At 44.0% G+C, this 26,052-nt stretch overlaps 1 protein-coding gene across 1 annotated transcript in view; it reads right to left on the bottom strand.

Moving 5' to 3' along the window:
- The window catches only part of LOC121571662 (immunoglobulin superfamily member 3), a 91,703-nt gene extending 65,948 nt beyond the window's left edge, over window positions 1-25,755 (bottom strand). The window contains exons 1-2 of the mRNA XM_041883255.2: window positions 24,586-25,755; window positions 8,751-9,128 (exon numbers count right to left, since the gene is read on the bottom strand). Coding sequence (XP_041739189.1) covers window positions 8,751-9,128; window positions 24,586-24,625 — 418 coding nt within the window. The 5' untranslated portion in view covers window positions 24,626-25,755. The remainder of the gene's footprint in view (window positions 1-8,750; window positions 9,129-24,585) is intronic.
- Window positions 25,756-26,052: the final 297 nt, after the last annotated feature.

The following is a 26,052-nucleotide window of genomic DNA, read 5'->3' as shown; positions in this document are numbered from 1 at the left end:
AACCAAGGACTGATCACCCCAATCCACAAAAGTGGAGACAAATTTGACCCCAATAACTACCGTGGGATATGCGTCAACAGCAACCTTGGGAAAATCCTCTGCATTATCATTAACAGCAGACTAGTTCATTTCCTCAGTGAAAACAATGTACTGAGCAAATGTCAAATTGGCTTTTTACCAAATTACCGTACGACAGACCACGTATTCACCCTGCACACCCTAATTGACAAACAAACAAACCAAAACAAAGGCAAAGTCTTCTCATGCTTTGTTGATTTCAAAAAAGCTTTTGACTCAATTTGGCATGAGGGCCTGCTATACAAATTGATGGAAAGTGGGGTTGGGGGAAAAACATACGACATTATAAAATCCATGTACACAAACAACAAGTGTGCGGTTAAAATTGGCAAAAAACACACACATTTCTTTCCACAGGGCCGTGGGGTGAGACAGGGATGCAGTGTAAGCCCCACCCTCTTCAACATATCAACGAATTGGCGAGGGCACTAGAACAGTCTGCAGCACCCGGCCTCACCCTACTAGAATCTGAAGTCAAATGTCTTCTGTTTGCTGATGATCTGGTGCTTCTGTCACCAACCAAGGAGGGCCTACAGCAGCACCTAGATCTTCTGCACAGATTCTGTCAGAGCTGGGCCCTGACAGTAAATCTCAGTAAGACAAAAATAATGGTGTTCCAAAAAAGGTCCAGTTGCCAGGACCACAAATACAAATTCCATCTAGACACCGTTGCCCTAGAGCACACAAAAAACTATACATACCTCGGCCTAAACATCAGCACCACAGGTAACTTCCACAAAGCTGTGAACGATCTGAGAGACAAGGCAAGAAGGGCCTTCTATGCCATCAAAAGGAACATAAAATTTGACATACCAATTAGGATCCGGCTAAAAATACTTGAATCAGTTATAGAATCCATTGCCCTTTATGGTTCTGAGGTCTGGGGTCCGCTCACCAACCAAGAATTCACAAAATGGGACAAACACCAAATTGAGACTCTGCATGCAGAATTCTGCAAAAACATCCTCCGTGTACAACGTAAAACACCAAATAATGCATGCAGAGCAGAATTAGGCCAATACCCGCTAATTATCAAAATCCAGAAAAGAGCCGTTAAATTCTATAACCACTTAAAAGGAAGCGATTCCCAAACCTTCCATAACAAAGCCATCACCTACAGAGAGATGAACTTGGAGAAGAGTCCCCTAAGTAAGCTTGTCCTGGGGCTCGGTTCACAAACACAAACAGACCCCACACAGCCCCAGGACAACAACAACAACACAACTAGACCCAACCAAATCATGAGAAAACAAAAAGAGAATTACTTGACACATTGGAAAGAACAAACAAAAAAACAGAGCAAACTAGAATGCTATTTGGCCCTAAACAGAGAGTACACAGTGGCAGAATACCTGACCACTGTGACTGACCCAAACTTAAGGAAAGTTTTGACTATGTACAGACTCAGTGAGCATAGCCTTGCTATTGAGAAAGGCCGCCGTAGGCAGACCTGGCTCTCAAGAGAAGACAGGCTATGTGCACACTGCCCACAAAATGAGGTGGAAACTGAGCTGCACTTCCTAACCTCCTGCCAAATGTATGACCATATTAGAGACACATATTTCCCTCAGATTACAGCGATCCACAAAGAATTTGAAAACAAACCCAATTTTGATAAACTCCCTTATCTACTGGGTGAAAAACCACAGTGTGCCATCACAGCTGCAAGATTTGTGACCTGTTGCCACAAGAAAAGGGCAACCAGTGAAGAACAAACACCATTGTAAATACAACCCATATTTATGTTTATTTATTTTCCCATTTGTACTTTAACTATTTGCACATTGTTACAACACTGTATATATACATAATATGACATTTGAAATGTCTTTATTCTTTTGAAACTTCTGAGTGTAATGTTTACTGTTAATATTTATTGTTTATTTCACTTTTGTTTACTATCTACTTCACTTGCTTTGGCAATGTCAACACACGTTTCCCATGCCAATAAAGCCCTTAAATTGAATTGAATTGAAATTGAATTGAGAGAGAGAGAGAGAGAGAGAGAATTAAGGCGTGTGTGAGAAATTGAAGGAGGAGGAGGGAGTGGGGGAAGGACAGGGTCCACCTCTCTCAGCTGCTGAGAGAGGTGGATGAGGGGATGGAGGTTAGAGACAGAGAGAGCAGAGAAGACCCCTGTAATGTCCCCCTGACCGTGGGCGACTGGGTTAAGAGGTTAGAGACAGAGAGAGCAGAGAAGACCCCTGTAACGTCCCCCTGACCGTGGGGAACTGGGTGAAGAGGTTAGAGACAGAGAGAGCAGAGAAGACCCCTGTAACGTCCCCCTGACCGTGGGGAACTGGGTGAAGAGGTTAGAGACAGAGAGAGCAGAGAAGACCCCTGTAACGTCCCCCTGACCGTGGGGAACTGGGTTAAGAGGTTAGAGACAGAGATGGGCTCATATAACACAGTCCCTCAACACCTAGACACACATACACAAATAGTCTATAAATACAGTATGCCATCAGCAACACCATTTTGCAGTGCTTTACGCCTGAGCCTTGCCCCACATTCAAAACATAGCGTGCATTCTGTTATAAGGCCAACAATATACTATAGATACTACAGATACTACAGGGGCCTTTGTGCCCCGGCCCCACCAAACATATCTCTTTCCCTCAGAAATGATTGAAATCCTGATTAAATACAAGTCTGTCTATTACACCACACTAACAGAGTGACAAACTAAAAACTAGAACGGCACACTGACAACACTTCACTGGTCAATCTATCAACTCTCGCACTGCCATACTGTATGACTAATAACTAGGGCTGTCAAACTATTCAAATCATTTATCGAGTTAATGGCATTAGTTAATCGTGATTAATCGCAATTTTATAATTTGCTCAAATTTGGCCCTAAAGAAAGATTTTTCAATTTAAAAGGCATTGCATTGAGTTTCAGGCATACTATGCTTTGATTGTAAGGGAGGAAACACAAAATGATCTACATCAGAATGTTTTAATAGCTTTTTCACCATAAACAACACATACAATCACTGTAATGCTCCCAATGTTTCAGTAGGCCTACTCCCTCTTATCAATGTTCTTGAAGTATAACATTTGTGCACAGCACACACACTCTCTCTTTCACACACACACACTTTTAGGTACTGTTAAAGCTTCAGGCATTTTAAATGCGTGTGACCATAGAACAAATAGCTTTTAAAACTTGTCCAACAATGTTATGAAAAAACTGTAACTATCTGTACTGTTCAGATAACTTTACAAACATAGGCCTACACATTCTCCCTCCCTCCCACACCCTCTCTCACTTACTCCCGCTCTCACACACATCCTCTCTCACACACACACGCACATACACACACACACACACACACACACACACACACACACACACAAACCCCACTCTTGCATATGCAGTCTACATTTGAACCATCTCTTTAAGTAGCCTATTCATTTCAGTTCTTCCAGTTCCATCCAAATGTATGCATAGCCTAGTCAGTGGTCAAGTTATATGGTTGTTAGCTAGCTAGCTAGGTAACATGACTAGCTAAACAATGTTGTTTATTATCAAACCAAAAAATAGCGGCGAGTAGTTTAAAAACGGCCCGCCATATGTGCACGAATCCACAACAGAAAGAACACAGCTCCGGTAATATTGGGCATAATTTAATTTTTTATTTAAGTTTTTTAGGGGGTGGATCAGCTTTACTATTGCAACTAGATTGTGGCTTCTATTAATGTATTAGTCGGCATCATTTCCAATCCCCCATATATATATATATATTTATATATATATATACAGTTGAAGTAGAAAGTTTACATACACTTAGGTTGGAGTCATTAAAACTCGTTTTTCAACCATTTACATTTACATTTACATTTTAGTCATTTAGCAGACGCTCTTATCCAGAGCGACTTACAGTTAGTGAATACATTTTTTTTTTATACTGGCCCCCCGTGGGAATCGAACCCACAACCCTGGCGTTGCAAACGCCATGCTCTATCAACTGAGCTACATCCCTGCCGGCCATTCCCTCCCCTACCCTGGACGACGCTGGGCCAATTGTGCGCCGCCCATGAGTCTCCCGGTCGCGGCCGGCGGCGACAGAGCCTGGATTCGAACCAGGATCTCTAGTGGCACAGTTAGCACTGCGATGCAGTGCCTTAAGACCACTGCGCCACTCAGGAGTACTCTAAACCACTCCACAAATTTCTTGTTAACAAACTATAGTTTTGGCAAGTCGGTTAGGACACAAGTAATTTTTCCAACAATTGTTTACAGACAGATTATTTCACTTTTAATTCACTGTATCACAATTCAAGTGGGTCAGAAGTTTACATACACTAAGTTGACTGTGCCTTTACAGCTTGGATAATTCCAGAAAATGATGTCATGGCTTTAGAAGCTTCTGATAGGCTAATTGACATCATTTGAGTCAATTGGAGGTGTACCTGTGGATGTATTTCAAGGCCTACCTTCAAACTCAGTGCCTCTTTGCTTGACATCATGGGAAAATCTAAAGAAATCAGCCAAGTCCTCAGAAGAAACATTGTAGACCTCCACAAGTCTGATGGGAGCAATTTCCAAACGCCTGAAGGTACCACATTCATCTGTACAAACAATAGTACGGAAGTATAAACACCATGGGACCACGCAGCCGTCATACCGATCAGGAAGGAGACGCGTTCTGTCTCCTAGAGATTAACGTACTTTGGTGCGAATCGTGCACAGTAAAATGAGTCCTATCTCGACATAACCTGAAAGGCCGCTCAGCAAGGAAGAAGCCACTGCGCCAAAACCGACATAAAAAAGCCAGACTACGGTTTGCAACTGCACATGGGGACAAAGATTATACTTTTTGGAGAAATGTCCTCTGGTCTGATGAAACAAAAATAGAACCGTTTGGCCATAATGACAATCGTTATGTTTGGAGGAAAAAGGGGGAAGCTTGCAAGCCGAAGAACACCATCCCAACCGTGAAGCACGGGGGTGGCAGCATCATGCTGTGGGGGTGCTTTACTGCAGGAGGGACTGGTGCGCTTCACAAAATAGATGGCATCATGAGGAAGGAAAATTATGTGGATATATTGAAGCAACATCTCAAGACATTAGTCAGGAAATTAAAGCTTGGTCGCAAATGGGTCTTCCAAATGGACAATGACCCCAAGCATACTTCCAAAGTTGTGGCAAAATGGCTAAAGGACAACAAAGTCAAGGTATTGGAGTGGCCATCACAAAGCCCTGACCTCAATCCTTTAGGAAATGTGTGGGCAGAACTGAAAAAGCGTGTGCGTGCAAGGAGGCCTACAAACCTGACTCAGTTACACCAGCTCTGTCAGGAGGAATGGGCCAAAATTCACCCAACTTATTGTGGGAAGCTTGTGGAAGGCTACCCGAAACGTTTGACCCAAGTTAAACAATTTAAAGGCAATGCTACCAAATACTAATTGAGTGTATATAAACTTCTGACCCACTGGGAATGTGATGAAAGAAATAAAAGCTGAAATAGATAATTCTCTCTACTATTATTCTGACATTTCACATTCTTAAAATAAAGTGGTGATCCTAACTGACCTAAGACAGGGAATTTTTACTAGGATTAAATGTCAGGAATTGTGAAAAACTGAGTTTAAATGTATTTGGCTAAAGTGTATGTAAACTTCAGACTTCAGCTGTATATATATCCCCCGACCTCAACCAATTGAGATGGTTTGGGATGAGTCGGACCGCAGAGTGAAGGAAAAGCAGCCAACAAGTGCTCAGCATATGTGGGAACTCCTTCAAGACTGTTGGGAAAGCATTCCAGGTGAAGCTGGTTGAGAGAATGCCAAGAGTGTACTAAGCTGTCATCAAGGCAAAGGATGGCTATTTGAAGAATCTCAAATATAAAATATATTTTGATTTGTTTAACACTTTTTTGGTTACTACATGATTCCATATGTTATTTCATAGTTTTGAAGTCTTCACTATTATTCTACACTGTAGAAAATAGTAAAAATAAAGAAAAACCCTTGAATGAGTAGGTGTTCTAAAAATGTTGACCGGTAGTGTGTGTATATATATATATATATATATATATATATATATAAAATGTACGCCGATAAACATTGCCCTACTATTAACATACTGTAGGTTAACATACAGTGGGGAAAAAAAGTATTTAGTCAGCCACCAATTGTGCAAGTTCTCCCACTTAAAAAGATGAGAGAGGCCTGTAATTTTCATCATAGGTACACGTCAACTATGACAGACAAATTGAGAAAAAAAATTCCAGAAAATCCCATTGTAGGATTTTTAATGAATTTATTTGCAAATTATGGTGGAAAATAAGTATTTGGTCACCTACAAACAAGCAAGATTTCTGGCTCTCACAGACCTGTTACTTCTTCTTTAAGAGGCTCCTCTGTCCTCCACTCGTTACCTGTATTAATGGCACCTGTTTGAACTTGTTATCAGTATAAAAGACACCTGTCCACAACCTCAAACAGTCACACTCCAAACTCCACAATGGCCAAGACCAAAGAGCTGTCAAAGGACACCAGAAACAAAATTGTAGACCTGCACCAGGCTGGGAAGACTGAATCTGCAATAGGTAAGCAGCTTGGTTTGAAGAAATCAACTGTGGGAGCAATTATTAGGAAATGGAAGACATACAAGACCACTGATAATCTCCCTCGATCTGGGGCTCCACGCAAGATCTCACCCCGTGGGGTCAAAATGATCACAAGAACGGTGAGCAAAAATCCCAGAACCACACGGGGGGGACCTAGTGAATGACCTGCAGAGAGCTGGGACCAAAGTAACAAAGCCTACCATCAGTAACACACTACGCCGCCAGGGACTCAAATCCTGCAGTGCGAGACGTGTCCCCCTGCTTAAGCCAGTACATGTCCAGGCCCGTCTGAAGTGCATTTGGATGATCCAGAAGAGGATTGGGAGAATGTCATATGGTCAGATGAAACCAAAATATAACTTTTTGGTAAAAACTCAACTCGTCATGTTTGGAGGACAAAGAATGCTGAGTTGCATCCAAAGAACACCATACCTGTGTTCTTTGGATACTGTGAAGCATGGGGTTGGAAACATCATGCTTTGGGGCTGTTTTTCTGCAAAGGGACCAGGACGACTGATCCGTGTAAAGGAAAGAATGAATGGGGCCATGTATCGTGAGATTTTGAGTGAAACCCTCCTTCCATCAGCAAGGGCATTGAAGATGAAACGTGGCTGGGTCTTTCAGCATGACAATGATCCCAAACACACCGCCCGGGCAACGAAGGAGTGGCTTCGTAAGAAGCATTTCAAGGTCCTGGAGTGGCCTAGCCAGTCTCCAGATCTCAACCCCATAGAAAATCTTTGGAGGGAGTTGAAAGTCTGTGTTGCCCAGCGACAGCCCCAAAACATCACTGCTCTAGAGGAGATCTGCATGGAGGAATGGGCCAAAATACCAGCAACAGTGTGTGAAAACCTTGTGAAGACTTACAGAAAACGTTTGACCTGTGTCATTGCCAACAAAGGGTATATAACAAAGTATTGAGAAACTTTTGTTATTGACCAAATACTTATTTTCCACCATCATATGCCAATAAATTCATTAAAAATCCTACAATGTGATTTTCTGGAATTTATTTTCTCATTTTGTCTGTCATAGTTGACGTGTACCTATGATGAAAATTACAGGCCTCTCTCATCTTTTTAAGTGGGAGAACTTGCACAATTGGTGGCTGACTAAATACTTTTTTTCCCCACTGTAGGTTCCTCCCATGAGCACTTGGCGTGACCTCTGACCTTTCTCTCAGAGCAAGGTCACCAGCCTCAGAGATGAAGACATGACAGGAACCAGATTCTGACCTGGGAGTGGAATTCCCAACCATACCAGCTGTGCCTTGAGAACTCTGGGAATGTTTGAGTGGATTTCTGTGTGTGTGTGTGTGTGTCACAGAGGAACAGATGCTGGTGACAGACAGACACGGGGGAAGAGAGGGGGATGGGGTGAGGGGTGAGAGAAGGATGGGGCACGACTTAACCTGACCCAAGACAGGTGGCACTCTGTGTGACACTGAACACTTCCTTCCGTCTCTCTGTTCCGGTCACATACATTCTCAATGACTAGGCCTATCCTCCCATATGACCCCATTGCCAAAGCAATAACTTCTCACAGTGTACACCTTGTGTTAACTGCACCTGAGCAATGTACGCATCTTCCCTCGTCTACCCTGTATGTACGCATCCACCCTCATCTACCCTGTAAATACACATCTACCCTCATCTACCCTGTATGTACGGATCTACCCTCAATGTACGGATCTACCCTCAATCTACCCTGTATGTACGCATCTACCCTCTATGTACGGATCTACCCTCATCTACCCTGTATGTACGGATCTACCCTCATCTACCCTGTATGTACGCATCTACCCTGGTCCTGGAGAGCCACAGGGTGCGCAGGCTTCTGTTCAACAATACAGTCTTCTAATCAAGACATTGATTAGTTGAATAAGATGTGTTGGTGCTTGGCTAGAACAAAAACATCCACACCATGTAGCTTTCAAAGACCAGGGTTGGAGACCACTGTATCCTCTGTAGACATCCTAACAGCTAGTGTTCATGCCCCATGTGGACCCTGGTTAAAAGTGGTACACTATACAGGGAAAAGGGTGCCATTTGGCACACAGCCTTGGTGTCCGGTGTTGTAACATGGACTCACCAGTGAGGTTGGTGCGGGCACTGTAGGAGCCGAGGTACTGTCCGTCTGTGTTGGGGGTGTAACACTCAAACAGCCCCTGGTCTCTGGCCTGGACCTTGGTGATGTGGAGCAGGGCTGAGTCCCTGGTCAGCCTCTCTACCCAGATCTCCTTACTGTTGACCCTCTGGGCATACACCGCGTAAGCATAGTTGGTCTGGGCCGTGCTCACGATGCGGATCTCGCGGTCGGGCACCGAGGTCAGGTACATGGACCACTCAAAGTCCTGCTCCACACCCTCCTTGTAGCCGGTCACGTTGCACCAGATGGTCACGTGACTGCCCTCCGTCCGTACCAGCGGTCCGCTCTGAACGGTCACTACCCTCTGGGCCACGCTCACGCCTGCCGGGGTAAAGAGGTTGGGAGGAGGGGAGAGAGGTAGGGAGGAGGGGAGAGAGAGAAAAGGGGGAAGAAGGAGAGACGCAAAGAACATTGGTTACAAAACTGATGTTAAAACATTTAGCATCCTGTGAGCTTTAGCTCCAGCACTCTCCCAAGAGTAACAGAATCAACATGACATGTCCACTCAGTGCCCCGAAGAAACAGCCCTGTAGTGCCACACACACACACACACACACACACACACACACACACACACACACACACACACACACACACACACACACACACACACACACACACACACACACACACACACACACACTACAGAGAGCGAGACAGTGGGGAATTATGAAATATGAGGTCAGTGTCAGGCTGTAAAAACACTGTGACCAGTAGCCATGAACCTGAGGAGGTCATGCACACCACACACACACACACGCACATGCACACACACACACGAGGGACAAGGTCATGCTGTGTAATACAAGGTTGTTATTTTAGTTCTTGGTGGAGGACATCTGTGGTCAGTTTCAGCTGAGGGAGATCACAGTAAAACCATACAATTGAAAGAAGAGCAGACAATACACAGAAACATATGCAGGCATACACCAATCCCAAACAGAAGGGGACTAGAAACTGATTCCTGTCTACATGACCAACTGCGGAACACAGCTGTGTGTGTGTGTGTGTGTGTGTGTGTGTGTGTGTGTATGTATATATATATATATATATATATGTATATATATATACACACATACATACATACATACATACAGTGGGGAGAACAAGTGTTTGATACACTGCCGATTTTGCAGGTTTTCCTACTTACGAAGCATGTAGAGGTCTGTAATTTTTATCATAGGTACAACTGTGAGAGACGGAATCTAAAACAAAAATAGATTTTTAAGTAATTAATTTGCATTTTATTGCATGACATAAGTATTTGATCACCTACCAACCAGTAAGAATTCCGGCTCTCACAGACCGGTTAGTTTTTCTTTAAGAAGCCCTCCTGTTCTCCACTCATTACCTGTATTAACTGCACCTGTTTGAACTCGTTACCTGTATAAAAGACACCTGTCCACACACTCAATCAAACAGACTCCAACCTCTCCACAATGGCCAAGACCAGAGAGCTGTGTAAGGACATCAGGGATAAAATTGTAGACCTGCACAAGACTGGGATGGGCTACAGGACAATAGGCAAGCAGCTTGGTGAGAAGGCAACAACTGTTGGCGCAATTATTAGAAAATGGAAGAAGTTCAAGATGACGGTCAATCACCCTCGGTCTGGGGCTCCATGCAAGATCTCACCTCGTGGGGCATCAATGATCATGAGGAAGGTGAGGGATCAGCCCAGAACTACACGGCAGGACCTGGTCAATGACCTGAAGAGAGCTGGGACCACAGTCTCAAAGAAAACCAATAGTAACACACTACGCAGTCATGGATTAAAATCCTGCAGCGCACGCAAGGTCCCCCTGCTCAAGCCAGGGCATGTCCAGGCCCGTTTGAAGTTTGCCAATGTCCATCTGGATGATCCAGAGGAGGAATGGGAGAAGGTCATGTGGTCTGATGAGACAAAAATAGAGCTTTTTGGTCTATACTCCACTCGCCGTGTTTGGAGGAAGAAGAAGGATGAGTACAACCCCAAGAACACCATCCCAACCGTGAAGCATGGAGGTGGAAACATCATTCTTTGGGGATGCTTTTCTGCAAAGGGGACAGGACGACTGCACCGTATGGATGGGGCCATGTATCGCGAGATCTTGGCCAACAACCTCCTTCCCTCAGTAAGAGCATTGAAGATGGGTCGTGGCTGGGTCTTCCAGCATGACAACGACCCGAAACACACAGCCAGGGCAACTAAGGAGTGGCTCCGTAAGAAGCATCTCAAGGTCCTGGAGTGGCCTAGCCAGTCTCCAGACATGAACCCAATAGAAAATCTTTGGAGGGAGCTGAAAGTCCGGCGACAACCCCGAAACCTGAAGGATCTGGAGAAGGTCTGTATGGAGGAGTGGGCCAAAATCCCTGCTGCAGTGTGTGCAAACCTGGTCAAGTCCTACAGGAAATATATGATCTCTGCAATTGCAAACAAAGGTTTCTGTACCAAATATTAAGTTCTGCTTTTCTGATGTATCAAATACTTATGTCATGCAATAAAATGCAAATGTATTACTTAAAAATCATACAATGTGATTTTCTGGATTTTTGTTTTAGATTCCGTCTCTCACAGTTGAAGTGTACCTATGATAAAAATTACAGACCTCTACATGCTTTGTAAGTAGGAAAACCTGCAAAATCGGCAGTGTATCAAATACTTGTTCTCCCCACTGTATATGTGTGTGTGTGTGTACATGTGTGTATACGTGTGAGTGTGTGTGTGTCTTTCACAGAGAGTGGATGAGGGTCTCTGAGAGGCTGTGTGTCTGTAGGCACAATAAAGTATGTTAATATTTCAACAGATCAGCTTTTTAAACTTCCAACATCCTCTCTTCCTCGTTCACCCTTCCACTCTCTCGCAGTAACTTTCTCTCCCATTCCCCATTTTTCATTTACTGTTATGACTGACTGTGTGTGTGTGTGCGCGTGTCAAAATCAAATCAAATTTTATTTGTCACATGCGCCATATACAACCTTACCGTGAAATGCTTACTTACAAGCCCTTAACCAACAATGCAGTTCAAGAAATAGAGTTTAAAAAAATATTTACTAAATAAACTAAAGTAACACAATAAAATAACACAATAAAATAACAATTATGAGGCTATATACAGGAGGTACCAGTGATGCACTGGGCCGTACGCACTACCCTCTGTAGCGCCTTACGGTCAGATGCCGAGCAGTTGCCATACCAGGCGGTGATGAAACAGGCCAGGATGCTCTCGATGGTGCAGCTGTATAACTTTTTGAGGATCTGGGGACCCATGCCAAATATTTTCAGTCTCCTGGGGGGGAAAAGGTGTTGTCGTGCCCTCTTCACGACTGTCTTGGTGTGTTTGGACCATGATAGTTTGTTGGTGATGTGGACACCAACGAACTTGAAACTCTCGACCCGCTCCACAACAGCCCCGTCGATGTTAATGGGGGCCTGTTCGGCCCGCCTTTTCCTGTAGTCCACGATCAGCTCCTTTGAGGGAGAGGTTATTGTCCAGGCACCACACTGCCAGGTCTCTGACCTCCCTATTGGCTGTCTCATGCGTGCGTAAAATATTATCTAGTTGAAAAATAAACAAACCCATGCAAACTGTGCTCAGCGAGTCGGCAAAATGAGAGAAAACGGAGCACATTTATTTGTGTGTGTGTATGTATGTGTTACAGTGTGTGAGTAAGCTTCTGTTTTTCCTCATATTATTTCCATCCTTCTTGGTTTTGTTTTGTGGTCCTTTGTCTTTTTTTGCATTTTGAGGCATATTTTTCTCATGAGCTCATAAAAGCGTTACAAATCTCTGATTTGTTTTTGGCCGCCTCAGTTGAAAGGGATTTCAATTCAATAAGAACAGCCTTTCAGAAGAAAAAAAAATCTAAAAATGAATCACTCCAAGGCTTCAATTCTCCAATGGACCACAATAAGATAGATCTGGCCATGAACTCACAGGCAGAAGAGTTAAACACACTAAAACGTCTCAGGGGGATGGAGAAGAGAAGAGAAGAGCTCCAGGAAATAGGAATCTTGCCAAAATACTGATGTTTTTATCTGCACTAAATGTGTGATATTTAATGTGTGGAATACCTCACTGGTTTGATATTGGGAGGTTGTTGTCATCGTCCTACATTTATCAGTTCCCTTCCTCTCTCTTTCTGTGCTCTCTCTTCTACTCTCCGTGGCTGTGTTGTCTGGTCAGTAAGAGAAGATATTAACATAATACCAGACCATTAGTGACCAGGGCGCCATTGAGTCTGACCACATAGAGCTCAGAGTCATGATGCTGTATTCCCTGATGCTCATGTTACTGCTGCCCTGGTCCAGTATTACTGCCAACAATACATTACTCACCACATCATGATTAGGCTGGTACTGCTCATATTGTATGAGCACCGAAACCATTGTTCATCTCCCCCACCCCTCATTCTCTCTGTTTCTTTCTGTCAGGCTCTCTCTCCTTCTCCCGTCTCTCTCTCTCATCACTCTCCCCCTCTCCTCATACAACCAGCCCCCCCCCCCCTCCCCTCTCTCTCTCTCTCTGAGTAAATTCCTGTCTCTCCTCTGTGCCTCGTGGTTCTCTGCATCTTTTCAGGCAGGATTTAAGAGGCTCTGTGAGACTTCAAAGCAGCCCGGCACTCTGCAGGCTGTTTTGAGAGGCTGACAATAACATACCAAACCCTCCAGACCTCTAACTGATCACTCTAACCCTACAACCTAATCCCTCTACACCTGCCATCTGGCTGCCTCTTCACCTCTGGCTGCACTGTCTTTATCACTCCCTGACCCTAGAACTGGTAGCGTTCATCTACAAGCCCTATATAGCTCTTTCTCTACCACTTTGACAGCCCACTGTCTGTCTCTCACTGTAACATCGTCGCCACCTCAGCCCTTCGGGTCAGGCAAAGGCAGGCAGTCAATGTCAGTCAATGTCACTAAAAATATTAAACTGCTGTTCAGCGCCGGTCATAGAGGAATGGACTTGGAAGCTTTTGGCATGAACAACAACTTATGCACACACACATACACACATAAGAGGAAGCTGTAAACAGGATTATGCTAAGTGGGGGGGGGAAACACTAATCCAATCATTTGTGGCTGGTGTCTTATCCACAGTGAAAACAGCATCATCTCACAGCACTGTACTGTTGGCACTCACACACCACCAGCTTACTCCAACCCTCACAGGATAATTACACACACCTGCTAAGGTGACACATTTGAAGCCATCCATCTTTTGTCATCCTGCTGGCATCAGGGGAGACATAAGACGGTCCTGTTACCTCTCCCTCATTATACCCAGGATGGTAAGGGCTGATCACTATACATGCCTACGCTGCCTGGCTGGTCCAACGCCCAGGTGGATCTATTTCTGTCACACACACACAGCTGGCTCCTCCATATGGGCCATACTACAGAGTAGAGGAGGACACAATCCCAGTCCTCTCTCAACTCCTCCACCAAACACACAACTTTTAGAAAGAACGAACGAAAGAACGAAATAAAGAAAGAACGAAATAAAGAAAGAACGAAAGAAAGAAAGAACGAAAGAAAGAACGAAGACTTAGGCATGGGAATAGAATATCTGTATTAGTATTCGATTACTTGAGTGAGTGTTCATTTTTTGAGAAAGACCAATTGTAGACCTACAATGAGTATACCAAACATTAGGTACAGCCAGAATTCGTCGGGGGAAGGACTCTAAAAGGTGTTGATAGCATGTTGACCCCAATGCTTCCCACATTTGTGACAAGTTGGCTGGATGTCCTTTGGGTGGTGGACCATTTTTGATACACATGGGAAACTGTTGAGCGTGAAAAACCGGTGCTAATGACGAGGCACACTGAAACACAATGAGTATACTTCACTGTGTGTGTGTGTGTGTGTGTGTGTGTGTGTGTGTGTGTGTGTGTGTGTGTGTGTGTGTGTGTGTGTGTGTGTGTGATTTCCCGCTCTAGACTCGAGTTAAACTTTCTCCAAAATCAATCTGCCTCTCTCTCTCCCTATGGAACCCCTCAACATCATGCCCCTTTATTAACACCCATTACCACAGAAAGAGAGAGAGAGAGAGTGAAGGAAATAGGGGGAGAGAAAGATAAAAAGGGAAAGGAGAGAGAAAACTATACTTTTCATTTGAAAGAAATGGACCATGTTAGCCATCAATTCATTTCAGAGGCCTGCAGACGTAAGGCCTATTTCTCTTCATATTACATTCATATGGGCCTGGGTCCATATTAAGGCTGCTCTTACATTACATCTATTTTATTATAAATTGGATGGGATCCTTTCACCAGCGGTTTTCTGTGAGAAGCTGTAATGTAGACAGACAGACCTCTCTCTCAGAGCCAGTATAACAGACAGACAGACACTACATACAGTACAGTAGAGGAGTGAGAGTAAGGGAGAGATCTCATCTTTAGCCTTTATATGACTCATAACTGAACTGGTCCTGTGTGGCTCAGTTGGTAGAGCATGCCAGGGTTGTGGGTTCGATTCCCACAGGGGACCAGTATGAAACTGTATGCGCTCACTACTGTAAGTCGCTCTAGATAAGAGCGTCTGCTGAATGACTCAAATGTGAAATAATTTACTATCCATCAGATGGTAATAATAATGTCTATCAGGGTCTGGCACTAATGTCTGCCTGCCAGGGAATGTTCCCTACTTGCCAAAGAAACTGTCCCATGTGTGACAGACAGCTAACAGCTTTGGCCAAAATGTATATAAATGCACCTGTATTAAAAAACGGTACCCTTTTTTTTCATACCACTTTACCCCTATCAAAACACTATCCTAGCCTAACTGACATCTGTTTTCAAAGATTGGGAAGAGAGACATAAGCTTTAGTTATGGCAAAACTGTACATGGGCATTCTGTGCGTTTATGAGGCCAAACAATCACAATTCAACAGACTCCATCCCTGCCCTCAGCCTTCATCAGCCCAGTCAGTAGACAGTCAGTGTTGGACTGAGAGGATGTTTTTACAGGCAGCTTCAAAGCACTTAAGGCCCACAGCAGAGTAGTCCAGCAGCACAGCCTCTGTGTAATTTACCCACCATCACACAGCAGTTAAAGACAAGCCGGCAGAGCACTGTGATGACTGACCACCAGCCCTCACCACTAACCATTACAGCCTGTTCCTGGGCTAATGGAGAAGGGGGAGGGGAAGGGGGGAGCAGACAGGAAATGGATGGAGAGGAGGGGAGGAGAGAGAGGGAAAAGGAGAAAGAGGAAAGAAAGAGCGAAAGAAGGAGAAATATAAAGGCAGAAAGAGAAATGGCTGGAAAGAGACTGAGGGGAAAAAGGCCTTTGTGTTTCAGCGCAGTAATTTCCGTCCCTTAAGCAATCCTCAGTCCTGCCCTGCTTCTCTCAGGTCAAAATGAGCCCTGCAGCCACCAACAAGGCCAGGCTGAGGGAGAGAGAGACCAGACCATCATGTCTGCTATCACCTCATCTCAACATGGGGCACAGAGAGGGAAAGGGGGGAAGACAGAAGGGTATAGAGAGAGGGGGGCAAGAGAAAGAAAGGGAGAGAGGGAGGGAGAGAGGCTCAGAAGGTGAGTTTTGTTAAGCAGTTGTGTTGTGGCTGAGGTCCAACCTCTGAGCAAGAACAGAGACCGCAGCCTGAGTCTACAGTCGTGGTCAAAGGTTTTGAGAATGACACAAGTATTGGTCTTCACAAAGTTCGCTGCTTCAGTGTTATGAGATATTTTTGTCAGATGTTACTATGGTATACTGAAGTATAATTACAAGCATTCCATTAAGTTTATGCAAAGAGTCAATATTTGCAGTGTTGACCCTTCTTTTCAAGACCTCTGCAATCCGCCCTGGCATGCTGTCAATTAACTTCTGGGCCACATCCTGACTGATGGCAGCCCATTCTTGCATAATCAATACTTGGAGTTTGTCAGAATTTGTGGGTTTTTGTTTGTCCACCTGCCTCTTGAGGATCGACCACAAGTTCTCAATGGGATTAAGGTCTGGGGAGTTTCCTGGCAATGGACCCAAAATGTTGATGTTTTGTTCCCCGAGCCACTTAGTTATCACTTTTGCCTTATGGCAAGGTGCTCCATCATGCTGGAAAAGGCATTGGTCGTCACCAAACTGTTCTTGGATGGTTGGGAGAAGTTGCTCTCGGAGGATGTGTTGGTACCATTCTTTATTCATGGCTGTGTTCTTAGGCAAAATTGTGAGTGAGCCCACTCCATTAGCTGAGAACAACCCCACACATAAATGGTCTCAGGATGCTTTACTGTTGGCATGACACAGGACTGATGGTAGCGCTCACCTTGTCTTCTCCGGACAAGGTGTTTTCCGGATGCCTCAAACAATCGGATAGGGGATTCATCAGAGAAAATGACTTTACCCCAGTCCTCAGCAGTCCAATCCCTGTACCTTTTGCAGAATATCAGTCTGTCCCTGATGTTTTTCCTGGAGAGAAGTGGCTTCTTTGCTGCCCTTCTTGACACCAGGCCATCCTCCAAAAGTCTTCACCTCACTGTGCGTGCAGATGCACTCACATCTGCCTGCTGCCATTCCAGAGCAAGCTCTGCACTGGTGGTGCCCCGATCCCGCAGCTGAATGAACTTTAGGAGACGGTCCTGGCACTTGCTGGACTTTATTGGGCGCCCTGACACCTTCTTCACAAAAATGGAACCTCTCTCCTTGAAGTTCTTGATGATCCGATAAATGGTTGATTTAGGTGCAATCTTACTAGCAGCAATATCCTTGCCTGTGAAGCCCTTTTTGTGCAAAGCAATGATGATGGCACGTGTTTCCTTGCAGGTAACCATGGTTAACAAAGGAAGAACAATGATTTCAAGCACCACCCTCCTTTTAAAAGCTTCCAGTCTGTTTTTCTAACTCAATCAGCATGACAGAGTGATCTCCAGCCTTGTCCTCGTCAACACTCTCACCTGTGTTAACGAGAGAATCACTGACATGATGGCAGCTGGTCCTTTTGTGGCAGGGCTGAAATGCAGTGGAAATGTTTTTGGGGTATTAAGTTCATTTTCATGGCAAAGAGGGACTTTGCAATTCATCGGATCACTCTTCATGACATTCTGGAGTATATACAAATTGCCATCATCAAAACTGAGGCAGCAGACTTTGTGAAAATTAGTATTTGTGTCATTCTCAAACTTTTGACCACGACTGTACAAAGAACATCAAGCACTGCTCAGTCAGTCAGTCAGTCACATACACACGCAGATGCAGAGCTGCCTCATTCTTACACTCTGGGGAGTCTCCTCTCGTGTCAGTGCAGTTTCATGTATGGTCGTGGTCTCTTCATGTCAACTAGCTCTAATTCCTGGCCCTACTGAGCCACCATACGCATGACCCCACCTGTGTGCCTGCCCATCACAGCTGCTGAGACCAGGCCGAGAACACCAGGGGGTAGCTACCACTCTGTGAGTGTGTGTCCCTACCCATCCCGACCCATAATGAATTAATAATTGAGGTTGATGGCGGGGAAGGCTTAAGTCGCCCATCTCCTCTCTCGCCTCTGTCCATAATGGACATGGTTAAAAATTTAGTGTTTGTGACCAACTCACTCATCCATATAATAAAACTACTGTAGCACACAGATGGTGTCTCACAGTCTCTCTCTCTCCCACACACACACCGTACTCTGCCCACTGTCCTGTCCCATCTGAAGTGTCCCCCTTCCCCCAGTCCATTAACTCCATATAGCCACCTGCTTCCCTGTCCAAAAGCCCTCCCTCCCCCCCAGGGCCCTAAACCCTATCAGACCAACCAACACCACAACACAACAGCATGACAAAGAGATGGACTTAGAAATATCCCCATACATTCACAAACACACATACAGAACATCATCATCAACAAAAACAGTTTAAGGTTTTACAAACACCTATCCTTTAAATGAGACACACACATCTGCACAGATTTGCAAGCCAGGAACACACACACACATGTAAGTACAAACTCCAGACAGCTGCTAAAGTTGATGTAACACTATAAATCCAACTTTCAATCTTCTATAATTATCCAAACCCACATGTTAATAGCTCTGTATGACAGCTGTAGATCTGGCAGTGTGTGTGTTAGAGATTGACAGCTTGCTCTCCATCGCTCCCTAGGTTTGTGTATTAAGCCACAGATTGGAAAGGAAACTAATTAACTAATCATTAGACTCTTCAAACAGACTTCTCTACCATTGTCAGTCAATTTGGCATTCAGGATGCTGAGTGAAGCAAAGCCACACACACACTCACAAGCTCGTACACAAAGACAGTCTCTCTCACAAACACACACAGTGTTTTCCTCTTGAGTTCCAGGGATTTGATTTGAGAATCAGATCAGATCAGATGCCTCCAATGTCCCTGTGGGTTATCTTAGCTCAGTCCCATGCTGACTGTATCCTATTCACCTTTTGTTTTCAATCTAAAAACAGCCATGGGGGTTTGTGCGTGTGTGTGTAAGAGGGAGGGGTGACACTATAAGGTGGTGTGTGGGGTGGTGTGCATTATTATGTAAGTGTGTGTGTGTGTGTCACAGAGTCTGTGGATGTGCTGTGCAGCAGGGGAGCTGTCTCCATAGTAACGCTGCTGTCTCATGTGCATCCCACTGAGGCTGTGTTTGGGCGGAGAATCCAGTGAGGAGTCTCGGTATGTAAACCCAAGCATTGTGGGTGGATCTGGAGGAGTGGAATCTGGGCTACACTGTTATCTAAGAGCTCTGAGTAGAAGTTACCCCTAGGCACATATCTAACATCAGCTTACCCCCTATAAATTCTAACCCTACCCATTAGGCAAAACTGATATTTGACCAGTGTCTAGGGGGACACCCTTATCCTACTCACCTTTCTAAACCAGGGAGGGGAGAAGGGAGGTATTCAAAGTGGATGGTAGGTTATGGTGGTATTTAAAGTGAAGAGGGGGGTGGGATGTCATGGAGCTAACCACCCAAACCCAACAGACCAGTTAAACTGCCTTATATCTTATCTGAGAGAAGGTACCTCAGACATACACACACACACACACAGAAAAACCCACTAAAAAATGGTTACTGTAAATTATTTAGGCCTGCAATCACAACTGTAAAATCATCAACAGCTGTTGGAACTCTGGTGATCAGCTCTGAGGTCAGAGGTCATGGCCTCCAACAGGAGGTGCTGCTATACAGAGTTCATCACTACAGAAAGAAACAAAGCAGACACTACAGAGTTACTCCATTTAGACACAAACCAGATGCTGCAGACAGGCTTCTGATTCATTTAAGCAGGAAGGAGGTTAAAAATAAAACAGCAGGCCATTTTCCAACTTGTCTTTAATGTCCAGATAATGTATCCTAAACTATGTGGAGAGAGCAGCACAAGGTTTTTACTGAGTATAACAGCAGATCGCAGTGCTTTGGTAAAATGAACTGTTAAAACTCTCCAGTCTGTGAGGAGCGTGTGTTGGGGCGGTAGTTAGCAGCAGTGACAGTTGGGTGTGAATTTCCCTACCTTACTGTTAACTCAGCATTACAGGGTCCACTCTAGCCCTGAGGGCAACTGTAACTCCTGCTCTGGCAGCGTGTGCACACACTGTTCTCTAAAGACTTATCAGCAAAGGAAACAAACTACTCAAATACTTACTACGGCAGGTCTGGGTCTGATGTCCAGACTTATTTTATCTTTCCGGTCTACTGATAACTTGACCAATCACAAAGTTGTGCTCTCTCTCAGCCCGAAGCGGACAATGACCTATCAATGACACGTATCTCTGAATATTAATGAGGAGTTGAGTGACTGAAGTTTGCAGTTGTCTTGCTGTTGTCAGGTAAATAAGCCTCCAGATAGAGGGAAACAATGTGATGAAGCACCATGATGTTATGGGTACACTACAAACACACACTTTCAGAACTCTGAACAAACACACAGAAAAGCCTCAAAATATGTGACCTACCAGCTCGAGCCTGTGTAGCAAAATTTGAAATAGTGTTTTTTACATTGGATAAAGTATAGACTCAGAGCTTGCATATCTGCATAGTAGCAATATCAAAAAGTTTCCAGATAAATATTTTATAATTATTAGATGATTCTTACCCAGACACACTTGTCTAAATTGAGGGGTCATGTGAAAGAAATGCTATAACCAACCCGCAAGCCACATCTAGCTAAGTGAATGGTTCACTATTGTCTAGAAATGTACACATTCATGAAATACAGTAGATGACCGTAATCACCCCCAGACACACCTGGCTAACTTGATGGGTCAAGTAATCATCTGGTGAAGTGGAGTCTTTTGTTTAGACATGAAGCTAGCTAAACAATTAACCTAATGGTGCTTTCAAGACAACTGGGAGCTTGGAAAAATACGAGGTCAAATCATGATGTTAGTGATCTTCAGGTCGGAAAGTCGGGGCTCTAGAAAGAGGCCCGAGTTCCCGAGTTTGAATTCCAAATTGGATGACTGTTCAAAAATATTTTTCTCAGTTGTCTTGAACGCACTGATGTCGGAAGTCGGAGATTTCAGAGTTCGCAGTTTCGAGTTCCCAGTTGATTTGAACGTGGCAATAATCCCAACCCATACTAATAGCAATACAAACTGATTGTCATAGCTAGCCACCATGCATGAATCTGCAGGTAGCTAAAGATAACCAACTAGGTTCAATGTTAGCTTGCTAGCTAACATTAGGCTATAACTATCAATGCAAATGGATTTCTGAGATATTAATAATATTACTACACAGATCAAACACGCATCGTTAGCTAGTGAGCCAACTAAAGTTAGCTAGCTAGCTAATAGTACACTTTAACTTGCAATAACGACTTTCTGACAAAATTAGAAACGTAGAATATCTGAAAATGTAGCTAGCTAGACTCTTACCCATATACATGGATGAACGCTTCTCCCTTTCTGCCATGGTTGCCCTTAGTTTGAAGATGTAATCCGGAGAGAGGTGTTTTATACAACAGCCTTCTGTGTTCTCTTTTCGACTCCTACCACATATTTGCAATCAAACGCCAGAATTTTCTCCTTGGCTATCATACTCTGCTTCCACCGGGCATTCCACTGATTTCAAAACTCGGTCCACTTCTTCTGTGACAAGAACACGGTTGATCACCATATCTTCCCCATCACGGTCATCAGAAGACTCTACAATGTCTGGTTCAATGAACATTTTCTGACCTAAATCAGGGATTTCCTCATCGTCTGATTCATTTTCAGAGTCAGAGAGAGTCAGCATGGCACGATTGTCCTCCAGAAAGTGGAGAGCAGTAGCAACACTTTTGCAGTTCTTCATGATATCTTTCAAAAAAGCCGCAGTAGAAAGGATTATCTACACATGGCAGTCCAATCCGAACTCATCTCTCAGCATGTCCTGCCCATCCGTTATCTCAGCCAATCATGGCTAGCGGGAAAGTTCCTGTATTTTTCTGTGGCTAAACCAACTAGGCTTGTAATTTAACCATTTTATTAGTATTTACAGATGGCACACAAGTTTGTTATTAAAGCACATGAACATTCACACGTTCCAGAAGGCATTTGTGCCAAAAAATGCATTTTGATTTAAAAAAAAGTATGTTTACGTTTTAAATGCCTCTCCTGTGAAGTAGTGACGTGTGACATACGACTAGTTTCCTGAAACTAGTCACATATTAGCAAAATAAAACATAAAAGCAAAGTCAAAGACCTTTACAAACAGAAACATCCTAAAAAACACACACACAGGAGAAACACACATCCCAGCCAGGTCTCTGTAGAATGCACACAGATGTACTGCCAGAGACAGGGTGAGTGATTGCATTATGAGCACTGTCTAGACATGCTTGCTCTGTATGTATACATAGGCACTCGCACACAGACCCAGGTCATCTGTTGGCCAAACAGCTGGAAGATATGTTAGGAACCTAAAGCATGTCATACACCACCATTAATGTAGTGTTAGCATCACAGTAACATTCACAAAGACACGATGGATCCACTCAAACTCACAGCAATGTTTAAACAACGCTGACCCTTCCTTGACCAAGACGTGAGATTCCTCTCATGCTAAAAGTGTGTGTGTGTGTGTGTGTGTGACACACAGCTGTCATTCTGTGGGTGGCATTGGAGAGTCAGAAGGAAACCTCATTTAGACTGGGCTAAAGAATATTGACAAAGTTGAGTGAATTCAATGCCAGTAAAATTAATAACTGACATAAATTATGATAATGGATTGGCAGGGACGAGTCAGCTAGACTACATTTGCATGTTAGACTACGTCATAACTATTGGTTTCCATGAGACTCAACTGGTGGACTTGAACTAGACGGTGAAACTGGCCTGAGATCAGGGTATACAGAGGCTGTGGCAGCAGACAGGCATAGAGAGCCTATACTAACTATTTTGCAGTCAGCTGAGCCAGTATAGCCAACTGAAGCATCTCTCCATTACTGTTTAACCAGCCAGCCTCCTGCTGAACATCACATTACACTTTCTATTAGTTATATAAGCCAGAACGGCTCGGGGATTCAGGGCTCTCTTTCTCTGCCTCGGTCATGACTACAGGGTAATAAACACATCATTTATACAGTACAGTTTACACACCGTTGTCCATGTGTAAGAGCTTTCTGAAAAGTAGAAAATTAGACAGTCAACATATTGTACTCTGTTTTTCTGCTGTCCATCTCATGGAAAACCATAGCATTTCTATGATGTATTGTGTGTGTCTTCATTCTACACCTGAATTTCACCTTGGGAAATGTAAAATTATTCAAATTGATCAATCAATCGATATCTCATACATTAAGTTGACCAGCTGAAACGGTAAGTGAACTAACAAGAATACTGTTAATCCTCTAACCCATTGGCAGGGGTCCATTCTCACCACACTCACCCCCCGGCAGCAATAACATGCCTCCCGTCCAGGAACAGAGCAGCCATCTGGTGTTTGTTTGGGACAGGACACTGTGTGTATGTGTATGTGTGTACATTTACGTCATTTAGCAGACGCTCTTATCCAGAGCGACTTACAGTTAGTGAGTGCATACATTTTCATACTGGCCCCCCCGTGGGAAACAAACCCACAACCCTGGCGTTGCAAGTGCCATGCTCTATCAACTGAGCTACAGGGACACAGTGTGTACTGTGTAGGTTATACTTAATGTGTCAGTGAAAGTGTATGTAATGTGCATGACAGAGAGAGAATAGCGGAGTGTCCCAAGGTGTTATATAAAGTGAAAAATGTAAGGTGTCTCTGTGTGTGTATTGATTACAGGCACTAATAAGGGGATGTGGTTGCTGTTATCCAACTCATCCAGAGAAAGATGGGCTTGAGTCTGCGGTGGTTAATCTGAGACTTACATCCAAATATCACATTAACCTAGTTCACCACACACACACAATGATAGAAAAACAATAACTCGTTCACAGCTATAATAGAGCTGTGAAACACAACAGATAAACACGCAGACACAGCTGTCCAAAGGCATCTGTAAGTGAGTAGTGATGGATTTATATACATCATTGGTAGTGACTAAGACAATGCCCCATCCCTTGACCAGTGACTCCTACTGACGTGGCACTGGCACACACACACTCAGTGTCTGGATTTATCATTCAGGTGTGTCGTCATGCAGATGTGTTGGCATGCAGGTGTGCTATGACTCAGGTGTGGAAGTCTGGCGACGAACTGTTCTTTTTAATTAAATAGACAAAATTCAAAAGGCACTTGCACATCAGAGCTATCTTTTTGCAGGTGCATGGTAAGAATTGAATAACATGCGGGTTTCTTATTTTTTCTCTCATGTAATTAAATAGAAAATAAAGAAAAAGATGACTATGTGTCCAATGTAAGTAATGGGGTACAGGCGTGACTTACCAAGCAGGGCACACGCAATAAGGAGCGTGCGGATGCCCATTGTCTTCCGTCTCTCTCTCCCCGCAGACACCGTTCCTATAATCCGTCTGGAGATGCAAAACTTCAGTCTGTTTTGTGGCTGAAATTAGGGGATCTATAGCCGACCACCTGTGCGGGCGACGGACGGGCAGGTCTGGTGCCCCCCGGGGATCGAACCTGCCGTACTGGCTTGAGACTGAGATCCCCTCCGCTATAGCGGAATGTCGCTCACTGCCTCTGGGATACCCTCACCTATCTCCCGTATCCTGCTCAGAGATGCGGGGCTTGGTAGACTCGGGTGTCGTTTCTCTCTGTATCACCTTCAGCTATCTATCCTATTATCAATGACGATATGCACCCATAAAATACGCCTAGGCGACCCTGCCCATTCTTCCTTTCCTTCTCATCGGACGGAGATTGTGCGGAGGCGCTTCGCTGTAGAATGACAAACCACCTCAGCAGGAAAAGTCCAGCGTTGTGTGTGGATGTCTTGCTTTGTTATTTAGAATTTTGCCGACACCAAGATGTCCGAATCAATACGTAAAATAAATCTGTTAAGTCCTTCTGCTGAGAAAGTAAATAAAATACTTAATTTCCGGGAGCGTCCTCTTCCTCCGGGGAGATAGCGCTATCCAAACGCACGCTGGTCCCGTAAAATCAATCTCCTTTCACTGCTCCGCTACAACAACAAAAAAACACTCGGAGTCGATGGGCGGGCGCTCTAGCCGCAGAGAACAATACAATATTAGCGTACCATAGGATGGACTTCGGAGCGAATTCGTCAATGGATCGAGTCCACCGCAAATGAACCACAGTAGCCTACTTATTATATTATTTGCTTATAAAAGTATCAGAAACGTCAATTCCCTTTGATCAGAATTGAGTGTTGTTCATAGCCTACACAAAGCATTGTTCGGGCACACAAATCTACTGATAAATCCACACCCGCGAGAATAACCTTACATTTCAGATGTGTTTCTGATCAATAACTTCGTAAAAAGGATCAGTTGCTGTTCTTCAACGGCTTCGAGAGTCAAGTCCTTCTTCTGCAAGTTCAATTGAAAGGAAAGTATTTTTTGAATATTCACTAGGTTTATTACTTGTATGTCATTTCCTTGTTGGAAGAATACCCTTTGAGCGCTGTAATTTTGTATTCCCTGCCATTTGAAAGACTAATTTGCATGCCACACAACCCCACCCCCAGCAGAAACCACGCCCCGTGGACGGGCTACTTTCTACAATTCACCCAATAAGGACTGACACCGACTTGAAGTCCCACTCCAATTGGTCAAAAGGCGTGGCTAAATCGATTATTTTTTTACAATTTCCAAACGTATTCATATGCAGTAAATCGGATAGAGCATAAACTTGTTATGGGCATGGGATATTACATGCCCGTTTTTATTGACTGAAATATTAGGTCTTGAATTATATGATACCAATAATAAT

Source organism: Coregonus clupeaformis, chromosome 40 (genome assembly GCF_020615455.1).
Source record: "Coregonus clupeaformis isolate EN_2021a chromosome 40, ASM2061545v1, whole genome shotgun sequence".
Classification (NCBI taxonomy): domain Eukaryota; kingdom Metazoa; phylum Chordata; class Actinopteri; order Salmoniformes; family Salmonidae; genus Coregonus; species Coregonus clupeaformis.
This window is presented reverse-complemented; position numbering and strand designations above follow the sequence as displayed.